General features: G+C 44.4%; 1 protein-coding gene and 1 long non-coding RNA gene across 2 annotated transcripts in view; one reads left to right on the forward strand and one right to left on the reverse strand.

Annotated features, from left to right (window-relative positions):
• The window catches only part of LOC120921049, a 209,468-nt gene that overhangs the window by 55,607 nt on the left and 136,533 nt on the right, over nucleotides 1–17,328 (forward strand). The gene's annotated exons all lie outside the window — the stretch shown is intronic.
• The window catches only part of LOC120921047 (extracellular matrix protein 1-like), a 54,747-nt gene continuing 44,483 nt past the window's right edge, over nucleotides 7,065–17,328 (reverse strand). Inside the window, exons 6-7 of the mRNA XM_040333661.1 lie at nucleotides 14,651–14,738; nucleotides 7,065–7,735 (exon numbers count right to left, since the gene is read on the reverse strand). Of these exons, the coding sequence (XP_040189595.1) occupies nucleotides 7,568–7,735; nucleotides 14,651–14,738 (256 nt within the window). The 3' untranslated portion in view covers nucleotides 7,065–7,567. The remainder of the gene's footprint in view (nucleotides 7,736–14,650; nucleotides 14,739–17,328) is intronic.

Raw genomic sequence — 17,328 nt, forward strand, 5'->3', positions numbered from 1 at the left:
AAATACCGTACTGGTGACCCCACAATAGGGATAAAACTTTTTCGCAGAAGAGTTTAACCACTTGACCACTGGGCACTTAAACCCCCTTAAAGGGTCACTAAAGGAAAAAAATTTTTTAGCTGAAATGACTGTTTACAGGGCATAGAGACATAATAGTTAACTGATTCCTTTTAAAAATGATTAAAAAATAGATAAAAAACAATCATATTATGTGCCTGCAGTTTAGTTTCGTTTTTGCTGTTGTTTCCTGGTTCTCTGATGTACAGAGAGCCACTAGAGGGCAGTCAGCCAATAGAGAGCAGTGATACTTTGTCTAAAACTCCTCAGCACCAATCCAGTTTCGTTTTACACACAGCTCCTTGATTAGTGACCACCGTGAGAAATCTCCCAGTACTGTGGTGATCAGGGAACAGACAACCAGCAAGTGTCCAGAACAGAGAGGAATTACAGCCACATCAAAGCAAAAACGAACAATGAGGACATGAAACCAGGACTGCAGTAAGGTAAAGGAAGCTATTTAGCTAAAAAAAAAAATTCCTTTAGTGACCCTTTAACCACTTAAGGATTTTGCTAGAAAATTACTTAAAACCCCCAAACATTATATATATATTTTTTTCAAACACCCTAGAGAATAAAATGACGGTCATTGCAATACTTTTTCTCACACCGTATTTGCGCAGCGGTCTTACAAGCGCACTTTTTTTTTGGAAAAATTCACTTTTTTTAATTAAAAAATATGGCAACAGTAAAGTTAGCCCAATTTTTTTTTTTATATTGTGAAAGATAATGTTACGTGAGTAAAATGATACTCAACATGTCACGCTTCAAAATTGTGCCCGCTCGTGGAATGGTGTCAAACTTTTACTCTTAAAAATCTCCATAGGCGACATTTAAAAAATTCTATAGGTTGCATTTTCTTGAGTTACAGAGTAGGTCTAGGGCTAGAATTATTGCTCTCACTCTAAGGATCGCGGCAATACCTCACTTGTGTGGTTTGAACACCGTTTTTATATGCAGGCGCTACTCACGTATGCGTTCGCTTCTGTGCGCGAGCTTGGCGGGACAGCGCTTTAAAAATGTTTTTATTTAATTTATTTTATACATTTTTACACAAAAAAAAAAAAAAATGGATCACTTTTATTCCTATTACAAGGAATGTAAACATCCCTTGTAATAGAAAAAAGCCACGACAAGTCCTCTTAAATATGAAATATGGGGTCAAAAAGACCTGAGATCTCATATTTAGGCTAAAATGCAAAAAAAAAACAAAAAAAAAACATTTTGTCATTTGAAAAAATGGCAACAAGAAAATGTGCCTTTAAGCATGGGCGGAAGTGATGTTTTGAGGTCGCTTCCGCCCTGCTATGCTATGGGGACGGGTGGGGGCCATCTTGCCCTCACTCGTATCCCAGACGAGCAGGGGACAGGACCCGATCGCCTCCGCCGCTGCCGACGGCTCCGGTAAGCGGCGGAGGGCGCGGGAGAGCGGCGGGGGGCCCTCTCCTGCCGCCGAATCCGCCGCGGAGACCACCGTTATCGTTTACAGGTCCGCTCACTGAAAAGATGGATATCGCGGTTGTGGCAGCAGCTGCTGCCGTTCCCGAGATATCCATCTTTAAATAAATGATGTATATGTACATGAGCGGGTCCTTAAGTGGTTAATAACCAGACCAATTTTCAGCTTTCGGTGCTCTCACATTTTGAATGACAATTACTCAGTCATGTAACATTGTACCCATATGAAATTGTCCTTTTTTTCACACAAATAGAGATTTCTTTTGGTGGTATTTGATCACCTCTGGGTTTTTTATTTTTTTGTGCTATAAATGAAAAAAGACAGAAATTTTGGTGGATATTATTTGGTCTTTGTGAAAGTTATAGGGTCCACAAGCTATGGTGCCAATCTCTGAAAATTGATCACACCTGAAGTACTGACGGCCTATCTCATATCTTGAGACCCTAACATGCAAGAAAAGTACAAAAAAACAAATGACCCCCTTTTTGGAAAGAAGACATTCCAAGGTATTTAGAAAGAGGCATGGTGAGTTTTTTGAAGTTGTCATTTTTCCCCACAATTCTTTGCAAAAATCAAGATTTTTTTTTTCTTTTTTTTTTCTCTCACAAAATTGTCATATTAGCAGGTTATTTCTAACACCACACAAATTACACCCCAAAACACATTCTGCTATTCCTCCTGAGTATGGCGATACCACATGTGTGAGACTTTTAAACGGCGTGGCCACATACAGAGGCCCAACATGCAGGGAGCACCATCAGGCGTTCTGGAGAACCCAGACCAATTCTGACATTTCTCTCCTACATGGAAAAATCATCATTTATTTGCTAAAAAACTTGAAAATTACATAGAACCCCAAACCATTATATATATATTTTTTAGCAGAGACCCTAGAGAATATAATGGCGGTCGTTGCAACTTTTTATCTCGCATGGTATTTGCGCAGCAATTTTACTAACGCGTTTTTTTTTTTTAAAACATTTTTTTTTTGCTTTAAAAAAAACAAAACAGTAAAGTTAGCCCAATGTTTTTGCATAATGTGAAAGATAAAGTTACGCCGAGTAAATAGATACCTAACATGTCACCCTTCAAAATTGCGCACGCTCGTGGAATGGCGCAAAACATCGCTACTTAAAAATCCCCATAGGCGACGCTTTAAATTTTTTTTACTGGTTAAATGTTTTTAGTTACAGAGGTCTAGGGCCAAAGTTATTGCTATCGCTTTAACCAGGGTTTGGCAAATTTGCTTGGAATCTAGGAGCCAGCTAAAAAAGTTAGGAGCCAGAAAACGCACCCCGTCCCGACGAGCTTGCGCGCAGAAGCGAATACATACGTGAGCAGCGCCCGCATATGTAAACGGTGTTCAAACCACACATGTGAGGTATCGCCGCTATTGGTAGAGCGAGAGCAATAATTCTAGCCCTAGACCTCCTCTGTAACTCAAAACATGCAACCTGTAGAATTTTTTAAACGTCGCCTATGAAGATTTTAAAGGGTAAAATTTTGTCGGCATTCCACGAGCGGACGCAATTTTGAAGCGTGACATGTTGGGTATCAATTTACTTGGCGTAACATCTTTCATAATATTTAAAATATTTTAAAAAATGGGGATAACTTTACTGTTGTCTTATTTTTTAATTAAACAAAGTGTAATTTTTTCACAAAAAAGTGCGCTTGTAAGCCCGCTGCGCAAATACGGCGTGACAGAAAGTATTGCAACGATCGCCATTTTATTCTCTAGGGTGTTAGGATAAAAAATATATATATATAATGTTTGGAGGTTCTAATTAGAGGGAAGAAGATAGCAGTGAAAATAGTGAAAAATAGTGAAAAATTACATTAGAATTGCTGTTTAACTTGTAATGCTTAACTTTTAATACCAACGGCCACCACCAGATGGCGCCAGCTCACCTTCCAAGCCAAGTCGACAGGACACTATTTCTAGTCGCCATGGCGACCTGGCGACTGGGATTTGTCGAGCCCTGGCTTTAACGTTCGCAGCGACACCTCACATGTGTGGTTTGAACACCGTTTTCATATGTGGGCGAGGCTTCTGCATGCAAGCTACCGGGGACAGGGGCGCTTTAAAAAAAATTTTTATTATTTATTTTAGTTTGACACTTTTTTCCCAAAAATACATTTTTATATCACTTTTATTCCTATTACAAGGAATGTAAACATCACTTGTAATAGGAATATGGCAAGACAAGGCCCTCTTTACAGTGAGATAAGGGGTCAATAAGACCCCACATCTCACCTCTAGCCTGGGAAGACTGCAGAGTATGGCGGGGTATCGCCGAGTATGGCGGGGTATCGCCGAGTATGGCGGGGTATCGCCGAGTATGGCGGGGTATCGCCGAGTATGGCGGGGTATCGCCGAGTATGGCGGGGTATCGCCGAGTATGGCTGGGTATGGTGAGGTATCATAGACTATGGCTGGGTATGGCAGAGTATGGTGGAGTATGGCCGAGTATTGCAGGGATGGCAGAGTATTGCAGAGTGTTGCATGTATTCTCAGCCCCGTTCGCTTTGCTGCCTCAAGGGAGAAGAGAGTGGAGATAAGCAGTTGGTCACGTGAGCGCTGCGATAAGGTAGCAGCTTCCTTTTAAAATATAGTGAACTTGGCAAAGCATTCATCTCATCTTGGTATTTATGGGAGGACAAGTGCCCCATCATTGGTGTTCCTGTGGGGGGGGAATAGTGCCCCATCATTGGTGTTCCTGGGGGAATAGTGCCCCACCATTGGTGTTCCTAGGGGGGGATAGTGCCCCACCATTGGTGTTCCTGGGGGGGGGGGATAGTGCCTCACCATTGGTGCTCCTGGGGGGGGGATAGTGCCCCACCATTGGCATTTCTGGGGGGTGGGGGATAGTGCCCCACCATTGGCGTTTCTGGGGGGTGGGGGATAGTGCACTACCATTGGTGTTTCTGGGGGAGGTAGTGCCCCATCATTGCTGTTCCTGGGGGGGGGATAGTGCCCTATCATTGCTCTTCCCAGGAGGAGTAGTGCCCCATCATTGGTGTTCCCAGGAGGAATAGTAGTGCCCCATCATATAGCTGGTTAATATTTCTTTAAATAAACGAAAAAATTGCATATTAAGTTTTTTTTTTTTTATGATTTTATCCGATTAATCGAAATAATCAGCCAACTAATTGATTATGAAAAGACTCGTTAGTTGCAGCTCTACTTTTGTTAGGCTTTCTTCCTTCCATTTTCAGCGGGTGATCCAACCAGCAAGTCTGTTTTGCGAAAGCACCAGCTCTCCAGCAGAATGTATCCGTTTACAGGGATGAGACAAAATATTGAACACTGGCAGGGGGTGTATAAAATGATCAGTTTATATGGGGATAGTGTAGTAATAATAGTCACCATAGACACAAATGAGGCTTATTTACATTTTTATTTTTCTTCCACTGCATTTCTACATACAAAAATAACTTTTATTTTATTATTTTAAATCTCCTTATCAACTAAAAGTTTTTTTTAAATGTGCGCTTAAAGCCGTCGGTGATAGTGGATATACGGTCACTCCAGAAAATGCTGAAATATTTTCTATATAAAAAATGAAAAAAAAAGGCATTTAAAGCATCACGCTCAAGCTGGCTACACATTACAACCTGATTGGACAACCTTCTTGTGATTTACTGGCGATCACCCAATCAAATAAAGATTTAACGCATTGACTAGATGGGCTCTCACACTGCGTAGTTGGTGAATTTAAAGGGATTGTACAGGGATTGTAACGTGTGTGGTCAGCTCTAGAGGGCAAGTCCACCCAGCAAGAAAAATCACATCTTTGGGCAGATGGCAGCAGGGTACGTTTTATTCACCAGCTTCTTCTATCCCACAAAGACTCCAGAGGTGTGTTCCCAGCTCCACCCCCCTGCCACTTCCATTACAAGGGAGTCTGGTGCCCTCTGCTGGCTCCTCTGTAGAATACAGTGGAAGGAGTGTCGCTTGCTCAGCGGTGAAGGTGGGACGAGAGCTTGGAACTTTAGAGGGGGGGGGGAGATAGAAGACGTTTTATGAGCAGCTTAAAGGCACCCAACCATAACGCCAAAGGCTAATAAAGTGTCTAATAGTAGGACTATATTTATGAGCCGACAATGACTGGCAGTCTTGTAAAGGATTATGGGGAGCTACCAAAGCTAAAGGCATCATTGGAAAGTTTATATATATATAAAAAAATAGAAAAAATAACCCATCAACAGACCCCCTCCAACACTGTATTTATGAGCCAATTAGGCTGATAAGGCACATGCATAGGGCCTCTTTAGGACACCCTTAGGTAAATGTTAAGGACCCCTGTGGTAGTTAGGCAACGAAAGGGCCTCAAGCTGAATAATACACATACACAGTCCAGGGGCGGACTGACAACTCATGGTGCCCCCGGGCAATAGGAGATTTTGGGACCCCTGGTCTATAGGAGATTATGGGGCCACACAGTAATGTGTATACACACACACTATACATACACACACACACAGTAATGTATACATACACAGTATACACACACAGTACACATACATACACACACACACACACACAGTATACATACACACACACAGTAATGTATATATACACAGTATACACACACAGTATACATACACACACACACACAGTAATGTATACATACACAGTATACACACACAGTACACATACACACACACACAGTATACATACACACACACACAGTATACATACACACACACACACACAGTATACATATACACACACACACACACACACACACAGTAATGTATACATACACAGTATACACACACACACACAGTATACACACACACACACACACAGTATACATACACACACACACAGTCACACACAGTAATGTATACATACACAGTATACACACACACACACACAGTATACATACACACACAGTAATGTATACATACACAGTATACACACACACACAGTAATGTATACATACACAGTATACATACATACACACACCGTAATGTATACACACACAGTAATGTATACATACACAGTATACACACACAGTAATGTATACATACACAGTATACACACACAGTATACATATACACACACACACAGTAATGTATACATACACAGTACACACACACACACACTATACATACACACACACACAGAGATGTATACATACACAATATACACACACAGACACACTGAAAAGGTACTGCAGAGGCGGGGCAGCTATAATCTTGTGATTTTTAGACTAAAAGGATGTCGGTAAGGGACATTTCAGGGACAGATGTAAGAAAACACAGATTTTTACATACTGTCCCTAGTTTTACTGAGGCTGGGCCCCCCCCCCCCCCCCCCCCGAGTGGCATGGGGCCCTCAGGCAGTGCCCGAGTGCTCAAATGGTCAGTCCGCCCCTGACACAGTCCAAGAAAGAAGGTCTAGGATGGTGGTTTAGATCTATAGATAAAACATAGGACCTTAGGATAATTAACTAAAGAACGGAAACATGGGGCCACTAAGTAGATTGACCAGGCACTTGTATTTGGCCCCTGGATCTATGCCTAGGCAAATACTTAGGGTGTAGGTTGCATGCCTAGACAAAAACTCATGGAATCTAAAGAAGGCTGTATATGATATACAAGTGAGCATCTGGGCACAAGCATTTATAAGGCTGGCACTACTGATGGTCTAGCCCCACCATCTTGCATAAGCCTCCCTTCCCTCTCATCACCAGCCATGCCATTGATACCGCTACCTATAGAAGAGATGTGTCTAGGAGCCACATAAATACCAATGCAACGGCTGGTAACTCCATGGTTATGTATTCTATACAATGGTGACTTGGCGTACTGCAAGCAGTAGCAGACTACATACAGGCCTCTGTGTAAGGGTTCTGAAGAATGGACCCGCTTCCCCCATGGTACATAAAATTTCCCAGGATAAAATGGAGATTCATGACATATATTACACAGGGACATCATCCAATGAGATTTGATGGATTAGATTCCTCCATGTGGGTCTGGGTGCGGGACCGCTATCCGCATGGGCACGTCGTCAGCTGCAGATGAGCCGATATTGTCCTACTCCACCTTTACGCTCTGTATTCTATGTGAGATGGCCATGGTGACGTTCTGCAGGTAGACGTTGAAACATTCCCCCCTCTCCAGCTCATCCTTGCCGCAGCAGTTCCGATTGTCCTTCCAAGAGTCCATCTTGGGGCCGCACAGAGTTTTTATGAATGTTTCTTTCTGTAGGAAGAACCATAAGGCACAGATTAGCATTAAAAGAGAAAATAAGTGATCATAGTAGTGCTGATCGACGGCGGCACAATGTGGTGCTGATCACCGGCGGCAGAATGTCACTCCTGTGCAAATTGGCATAGCTGTACGGTGGGTTCTTTGAGTATAGGGTTGCACGCCCACGGCGTAGGAGCTCGTGCACGTGGCCGGCTACTCTTGATTGCTAAAACAGACAGATCTCCATTCTGTCAGGGGTGAGGAGATCGATCCATTGTCAATAATGCTTAGGAACAACAATCTGTCTCCTCGCCCAGGCAGTCCCATCCCTCCCACTGTTAGAATCACTCCCTAGGTAACACAATTAACCCCTTGATCGCCCCCTAGTGTTAACTCCTTTGCCAATGACATTTATACAGTAATCAGTGGCTATTTTTAGCACTGATCGCTGTATAAATAACAATGGTCCCAAATAGTGTCAAAAGTGTCCGATCTGTCCGCCGCGATGTCGTAGTCCTGATAAAAATCCCAGATCGTCGCCATTACTAGTTAATAAAAGAAATAATAAAAATGCCATAAATCTATCCTCTATTTTGCAGACGTGAGGTAACTTCTGCGCAAACCAATCAATATACGCTTATTGCAATTTTTTTTTAAACAAAAATATGTAGAATACATATCGGCCTAAACTGAGGAAGAAATTTGTTTTTTAGATATTTTTGAGGGATATTTATTATAGCAAAAAGTTAAAAAAATAGCTTTTTTTCAAAATATTCCATCTTTGGTTTATAGCGCAAAAAATAAAAACCACAGAGGTGATCGAATTCTACCAAAAGCAAGCTCTGTGGGGGAAAAAAGGACGTCAATTTTGTTTGGGTACAGCGTCGCACGACCGCGCAATTGTGTTAATCTACATGAGGGTAAAAGATACAAGAGGAAGAGCCAGAAGACTCCTATCCCAGACAGTTAGAGATAGGACCAATATCACGCTCCCATTTCTCTCTAGATGGGCAATGAAACTTATTAGAAGTACACTGTAATAGAGAGTTATATGTAGCGGATATTAGGCCTTTGGTAGCAGATGCCTGAACCACTCTTTCCAAGACTGGGGGAAATAAAGTAATATTTGATAAAACACATACTCATACATAATTTACATCAAATCTGAAGATTTGTGGATTATCCACTAGAGCAGTGGTTCTCGACCTTCTAGGGCCGTGACCCCTTGATAAAATTTCACAAGTTGTGGGGACCCCTAACAGTAAAATTATTTTCGTAGCGCGGGTTGTCAGCACCTAAGGCAAGACAAATAATTTACGCTCCTAACCTACAGACATTTAGCCCTCCCTGAGTCCTTGTAATGGCAACTATAATCTCAGGTAGTGTCACTCAATGTCTCCGGCTTCACTGTGTCTCCAGCTCTGTGGTGTCTCGTAGCAGTGACACCTATGCTGAAATCAGGAGACAGGGTCTCCTCCAGCCCCTCCTACATCACATTCCTCACCAGTCAGCTGACCTCTAGTCTTTGCCCCCCAGCCATGCTGTAAACTGAATGGGCGCCTGCGTAAGAGGCTGAGTTGGCAGCTGCGGGCTCCAGGAACAGCCCAGATGGGTGGCCACATGCTCCAGGGATAGCCCTGCTGGGTGGCTCCAAAAATGCTGGGAGAGTGATACGGGCTTCAGGAATAGTGTTGAGCAGAGTATGCCATATTCGATTTCGCGATATATCTCGAATATATATTCGAATATTCGAGATATATTCGCTAAATTCGAATATTCGTGATATTTTATCGAAATTAAATGATTGCGATTTTTCGCTATTGCGAATGCGAAAATAATTGCGATTTTTTGATAACTGCGGTAGGAGCACTCTGATTGGCTCAGAATATTCGTGATATTTTATCGAAATATCGCAACATGCGAATGCGATATTTATTGCGCAATTTCGAGAAATGCTGGAGGAGCGCTCTGATTGGCTCAGAATATTCGTGATATTTTATCGAAATATCGCAACATGCGAATGCGATATTTACTGCGCAATTTCGACAAATGCTGTAGGAGCACTCTGATTGGCTCAGAATATTCGTGATATTTTACAATACAAAATAATTGCGAATATTCGGCAAATGCGGAAGGAGCACTCTGATTGGCTCAGAATATTCTTGATATTTTACAATACAAAATAATTGCGAATATTCGGCAAATGCGGAAGGAGCACTCTGATTGGCTCAGAATATTCGTGATATTTTACAATAGAAAATAAAAAGTGTTTTGCATTGGTGGTGATTCTTTACTCTATCCATCTGTCACAGCCATTTGTCAATCAAACACCTTGAAGATTGAACACGTTCATGCTGCATGCTTTGGACTTTTTTTCACTTCACATATCAGACATTTTTATGAAAGATTATTTTTCTATTATTGGGACTATATTTCTTTATATATTTGTTTCACTGTGTATTTCACAAGTTATTTGCGCTTGCTTATTTTATAATTTGCCCACATGTCTTGTCACTAGACATATTTTTTATTCTTGTAGAGCGACTCCATTTTCTGTCTTGTATTAATTTATGTTGTATAACATTTTTGAGTTGCTGCTGTATTCTCCCCTTTTTTAAGGTATGCGCAATTTTTTCCTTCTTACAAAAAATAATAATATCAAACATACAAATATTCATAACATACACATACACAAAGCCCCCCCCTTTTGCATCAGAGACAATCAGAGTTCTCCTACCACAGTTATCGAAAATTCGCAATCATTTTCGCATTCGCAATAGCGAAAAATCGCAATTTTTTTTTTTTTCAATTTGGCAACATAAAAGGATCGCCTCAGCTTAGCTACTCGGCCCAGGGTCTCTAATCATACCAGCAATGCTTTTAGACGTCGATAGGATGTGATCTGTTTTAAAAATCAAATTGAAAAAATGCGAATATTCGGAATTGCGAATATTCACCGCGAAATTCGAAATATAGCGCGATTTCTCGAATATGCTATATTCGAGTCGAATATTCGCAATGCGAATATTCGTGAGCAACACTATTCAGGAACAGCCCAGGATTTGGTGACCCCCTGGTAAATCATCATTTGACCCCCGAGGGGGTCCCGACCCCCAGGTTGAGAACCACTGCACTAGAGGGAGCTCTTAATGCGTTTCAGCCCAACTTAGATTCTCTGCTTAACCGCTTGCCGCCCGGCGCACGCAGATATACATCTGCAGAATGGCACGGGTAGGCATAAGGACGTATACATACGTCCCCTTTTAAGAAGCGGTTGTTGTGGGGCGCTCGCCCGCCGCGATCTCCGTGAGGTAATCAAATACCACCAAAAGAAAGCCCTATTTGTGGGGAAAAAAGGACGTCAATTTTGTTTGGGAGCCACGTCGCACGAACGTGCAATTGTCCGTTAAAGCGACGCAGTGCCGAATCGCAAAAAAAGTGGCCTGGTCATTTAGCAACAAAATGGTCCGGGGCTTAAGTGAAGCAGGAGTCCAGCCTGAGCTTGTTGGGCTGTACTTCTCCTGTGACCTGTTTTCAGCAGAGAGCAGGCCTCATTGCGCTGACGTCACAGAGCCGGGATCTGCCAGATTCTTGGACCGACACCCGACTCAGCCAGCCTCTGAGAGCCTGAGCCGGCCAGGCCATCCCTGCCCCTCCACAGCCCAGAGCTCCAGTGAGCGAGGAGGGGGGCAGAGCAGAGAGCTGTGACTGACAGTAACTAGCTCTCTGCTCATGGAGCTGTTAGAACCGAGCGATCGGTGGTGTTTGATCACTCGGTTCTCAGTTTAGAGGCGCCAGGGAACAGATGCAGCTTTGAACCGATGCTCTATCCACCCAAGTATGATACTGTAAAAAACAAACAAAAAAAAAACACTCTTCACAAAGGTTAGGCCTCTTTCATGTTGGCAGCACAGGGGAAGTAAAAACGGACAGCTTGGCCATGGGCTTTACTGCCTCCTTGCCGGCCATCCAAAAGGATAAACAGCCAGAAGAGGCTGTTCACGTGTAGTGTCCACTGTCTTGGCAGTTGCAGATTTAAAAAAACATGCCACGCTAACCGGCACCTCCTGTCGCACTCAGGCATTAAAGTCAACACTTGGCTTGTGGTCAAGGTGCATTAGTGTACCCGCAGTGTGGTGCAACAATAGTAAACACTCAAGACTCCAGTTACAAAGAACAGAACTTGAATGAGTGGTAAAGTTCAGCAACAAACAAGCCCAGCTGGAATGCACCCGACCGGGTACACTAACTAGGCAACAGCATAGTGCAGCAGAGCAGGTATCGGATTTGTGCCAACAGCATTTGACTTGAGGAATGTGGCCTGGCCTGTCCTTACCCAAATTCCAGGAAGAATAGTGGCGGTTCGTCCATAGAGGGCGCTGGAGCGCCGCCCCCTCTGGCTCTCACCGCCACTGAGTCTAATAACATAGATTCATGCATTGCACGAATCTATGTTATTGTCACCGCTGCGCTGGTCTATTCAGATGGCCGGACATGAGGCGCCGACCATCTGAATAACGGCAGCTGGTTGGCTGTACGAAAGTGCCTATCAGAGCCAGCGGCTCTAATAGGCTTTCCGAGTACAGCCCTCGGGTCCCCGGAAGCTTATCCTCGGAACGCACATGTTGTGCGTTCCTTGGATAAGACTTACAGGCGTCTCAGCCAATCAGGTTGGCCGGTTCTGGCTACCGGTAACCTGGTTGGCGGAAGCGTCATCGAGGGCGGGAGAAGACATCGAGGCGAGGGTCGAGGACGTGGATGGCTGACTCCAGTAAAGGTGTTTGGGGGGGGGGGGAGGCGCACAGCAGCGACGAAGGACACAGTGGGGACAATGGGGACAAATGAATGGGCACCGTGGCAACAATTAAAGGGCACAGTGGCAACAATTAAAGGGAACAGTGGCAACAATTAAAGGGCACCGTGGTGACAATTGATGTTTGCACAGTGGTGACAATTGATGTTTGCACAGTGGTAACAATTGATGTGGGCACAGTGGTAACAATTGATGTGGGCACAGTGGTAACAATTGATGTGGGCACAGTGGTAACAACTGATGGCATGGCACAGTGGCTGCGTTTGATGGCACAGTGGTGACAATTGATGGGCACAGTGGTGACAATTGATGGCACAGTGGCTGCGTTTGGCATGGCACAGTGGCGACAATTGATGGCACAGTGGCTGCGTTTGATGGCATGGCACAGTGGTGACAATTGATGGGCACAGTGGTGATAAATGATGGCACAGTGGCTGCGCTGCATGGAACAGTGGCTGCATTTGAAGGCATGGCACAGTGGCGAAAATTAATGGCATGGCACAGTGGCGACAATTGATGGGCACAGTGGCTGCATTTGATGGGCACAGTATGGCTTCAATTGTTTTTTTGTTTTGTTTTTTTGTTTGTTTGCGCCCCCCAAAAATGTTGAGCACCAGCCGCCACTGGTCCCTATCCTTCCTCTACTCATCTGGAACCTCTCCCTGACGCTAACAGATGTCCCCGTCAGACAGGTGACCTGTCCTTGCACTACCCATGTGTAAAAAGTACGCCAAGCCTGGGAGCCAGGGCCTTAATAAGGCTCTGTCTGATCAAAAATGGCTGCCAGAATCACAGGGAGCAGCTATATCCAATCAAATAGCTTCACCATTGACCCAGGAAACCATAGAGGAACCATGTTTCCCTTGACTTCCTCTCCAACTGCAATGCCGCTGCGGTCAAGCGCCACCTACAGTGGAGAAAATACACTGCACCTGCCTACAGGCCCCATTATAAACTGAAATTAGTCATAAAAAATAAAAACGGACATTCCTGAATTAGAAGGCGGCAGGATTTTTCTGTGTCTGACATACATGTTGTAAATCCCCTTCAACACAGGGGGCCAGATTCACATAGAATTACGCCGGCGTATCAGCAGATACTCCGACGTAAGTCAGAATCTAAGGCCGTCGTATGTTTAAGTGTATTCTCAAACTGAGATACACTTAAACATGCCTTAGATACGACGGCCAACGCCGTTGTATCTTAGGGTGCAATATCTACGCTGACCGCTAGGTGGCACTTCCATTGCGGTCAGCGTAGAATATGCAAATGACTAGTTACGCCGATTCACGAACGTACGATTGCTCGTCATAGTGATTTTACGTCGTTTCCGTAAGAGTTACGCGGCGTAAAGATAAACATGCCCCCTAGGTGGCGTACTCAATGTTAAGTATGGCCGTCGTTCCCGCGTCGCAATTTGAAAATTTTACGTCGTTTGCGTAAGTCGTCCGTGAATGGCGCTGGACGCCATTTACGTTAACGTCGAAACCAATGACGTACTTGCGACGTAATTTCGCGCAATGTACGGCGGGAAAATTCGAGACGGAGCATGCGCAGTATGAACGGCGCGGGAACGCGCCTAATTTAAATGATTCACACCCCCTACAAGTTTACAGGCAAGTGCTTTGTAAATCAAGCACTTGTCCGTAAAACTTGCGGCGGTGTAACGTAAAGGAGATACGTTACGCCGCCGCAGTTATACGAGAATCTGGCCCAGGCACGCTATGTTTGTTGTGCGTATCAGGTACAGCCAAAAAATTTAAATGCAGCAAAAAATGCTGGAAAACGCAATAATTTGTTGGGTCCGGTGTGTTTAGTGGCAAATAGACAAGTGCAGTTGCTCCAAAGCCTGGTAAATGAAGTGACGCTTGACTCTACGGAGAATACCCAGTCACATGTAAGAAAAAAAAAAGCAGCACATGATTGGATGGACATCAGCAGAGCTTCCCCTTATTTACCAAGCTCTGGAGCGATTGCATTTGCAAGTGCACAGTTTATTTGCCTTTAGTAAATCTACCACAATAGCTCTTGGTCACAGAGGGCGCACTCCTAATAATTCAACAGTCACCAAACGCTATTGATCCATTTCCCCCTATACGGAGCTGTATCCTCACCTGCTCTTGTGCACATGTCAGTCTCTTGTCCTGGGGAAGGATACAGCAGGAATCTTTCAGACCTGACACCAGAAGGGGCAACTGTTTCCTGGAATAAGGGAAAACAAGGACAGTTAAAAAAAATATTTGGACCCATTTATTAAGGCAAAATAATGTTCAACACGGTCGGAAATTCCGACAACAAATGTTCGATGTGAGCTTGTCGTCGGAAAATCAGACATTTGCTGTCGGAATTTCCGACAACAAATGTTTGAGAGCTGGTTCTCAATTTTTCCGACAACAAAAGTTCTTGTCGGAAATTCCGATCGTCTGTAGCCAATTCCGATGCACAAAAATCCTACGCATGCTCGGAATCAATTTGATGCATGCTACCGTGTTTCCCCGAAAATAAGACCGGGTCTTATATTAATTGTGTCTACAAAAAACACACTAGGGCTTATTTTCGGGGTAGGGCTTATTTACGGTATGTACAATGACAATCTTAAAGTAGTTGTAACCATAAAAAAAATCCTGTTCCTTTAAAGCACAATGCTTGTGCTGTGTCATTTACCCCTCTCTACAGTATGTTCTAAAAATCCTGGAATAAAACAATAAACATTTTTTTTTAAGGTTCCTGTGTCCCCTGTGTGCAGTGTGTCTCCCATTGTCTCATGGAGAATACCTTTTTTACAGCTCCCCTGGTCGCAAACTTCATCTGCTCTTCTCCGTGCTGAGATCCCTGCTGATGTCAGCCCCCTCCGTGCACTGAGGGAGGGGCCACAGACGTCAGCTGGGAGGAGAAGAGAAGGGGGAAGACACGAGATCCCCGGTGACGTCAGCCCGCTCCGTGCACTGAAGAGGGAGGGGCCACAGACGTCAGATGGGAGGAGAAGAGAAGGGGGAAGACACGAGATCCCCGGTGACGTCAGCCCGCTCCGTGCACTGAAGAGGAAGGGGCCACAGACGTCAGCTGGGAGGAGAAAAGAAGGGGGAAGACACGAGATCCCCGGTGACATCAGCCTGCTCCGTGCACTGAAGAGGGAGGGGCCACAGACGTCAGCTGGGAGGAGAAGGGGGAAGACACGAGATCCCCGGTGACGTCAGCCCGCTCCGTGCACTGAAGAGGAAGGGGCCCACAGACGTCAGCTGGGAGGAGAAAAGAAGGGGGAAGACACGAGATCCCCGGTGACGTCAGTCCGCTCCGTGCACTGAAGAGGGAGGGGCTGCAGATGTCAGCAAAGAGGAAAGAAGAAAACCTCTGGCGGGTCAGCAGTGGCTGCTAATAAAGTATTTTATAATACAGTCACAAGGGGAGACACACTGCACTCCATACAATACGATCGTCCTACAAAACAGACCACAGGTTTTTAATTTACTTTACTAGGGCTTATTTTCGGGGTAGGGCTTATATTGCAGCCCTCCCCAATAATCGCGATAGGTCTTCTATTCGGGGAAACACGGTATGAATCATTGAACTTCATTTTTCTCGGCTCGTCGTAGTGTTGTACGTGACCGCGTTCTTGACGTTCGGAATTTCTGACGACATTTGTGTGACCGTGTGTATGCAACACAAGTTTGAGCCAACATCCGTCGGAAAAAAAATCCACGGTTTTGATGTCGGAATGTCCGATCTTGTGTACGCGGCAAAATAATGAAAAGTACAAACTGCATAAAATGTGCCGTAGCCAATCAGATTTCTGCACCTACACCTATGAATGAGTATTACTGATTGGCTATGGTTTACTTCCATTTTCTTTGTTGTAGGACACCTCCAACCCAAACGGACGTTTCTATTTTAGGTGGACTGGAGCAGGGTCTGATCCCCTGTAGTTGTCCTAGACTTGGCATGACTTTTCACGTATATTTGTTAGCTGAGCTATTGTTATTACTGGTTTACAGTTCCCATATATTCCTATGGAAAATCCAGCATGTAGGGTAGAGAAATACTCTTGCGTGCACCTTTAAATCTACATGTTTATCCCATCTGTAAGATCCCGGACGAGCCCCCAACCCACTGTGCCCCATTGACATTAACTACTTGCTGCTGGCCGTACGACTATATACGGCCGCAGTGTGGTTGCCAATCTCTGGGAAGCCGTCTATATACGGCCTCCAGCCACTGGGGGGCGCGCGCATGCCCGCTGCATCACTGAGATGCCGATGCGCGTGCCTGGGGGCCGCGATGTCCGCCAGGCACCCGCGATTAGCGGTTACACAGACAAGGACGTGGATCTGTGTGTGTAAACACACAGATCCACGTCCTGTCAGGGAGAGAGGAGACCGATGCTGTGTCTCTTGTACATAGGGACACAGATCGGTCACCTCCCCCAGTCAGTCTCCTTTCCCCACAGTTAGAAACACTATGCAGGGTACACATTTAACCCCTTCCTCACCCCCTAGTGTTAACGCCTTCCCTGCCAGTCACATTTATACAGTAATTAGTGCATATTTATAGTACTGATCGCAGTATAAATGTGAATGGTGCCAAAAATGTGTCAAAAGTGTCCGATGTGTCCGCCATAATGTCGCAGTCCCAATAAAAAACGCAGATCGCTGCCATTACTAGTAAAACAAAAAATAATAAAAAATAATAATAATAATTCTGTCCCCTATTTTGTAGGCGCTATGACTTTTGCGCAAACCAGTCGCTTATTGCGATTTTTTTTTTTTACCAAAAATGTGTAAAAGAATATGTATCA

Source organism: Rana temporaria, chromosome 13 (assembly GCF_905171775.1).
Source record: "Rana temporaria chromosome 13, aRanTem1.1, whole genome shotgun sequence".
In the NCBI taxonomy this organism is placed as follows: Eukaryota; Metazoa; Chordata; class Amphibia; order Anura; family Ranidae; genus Rana; species Rana temporaria.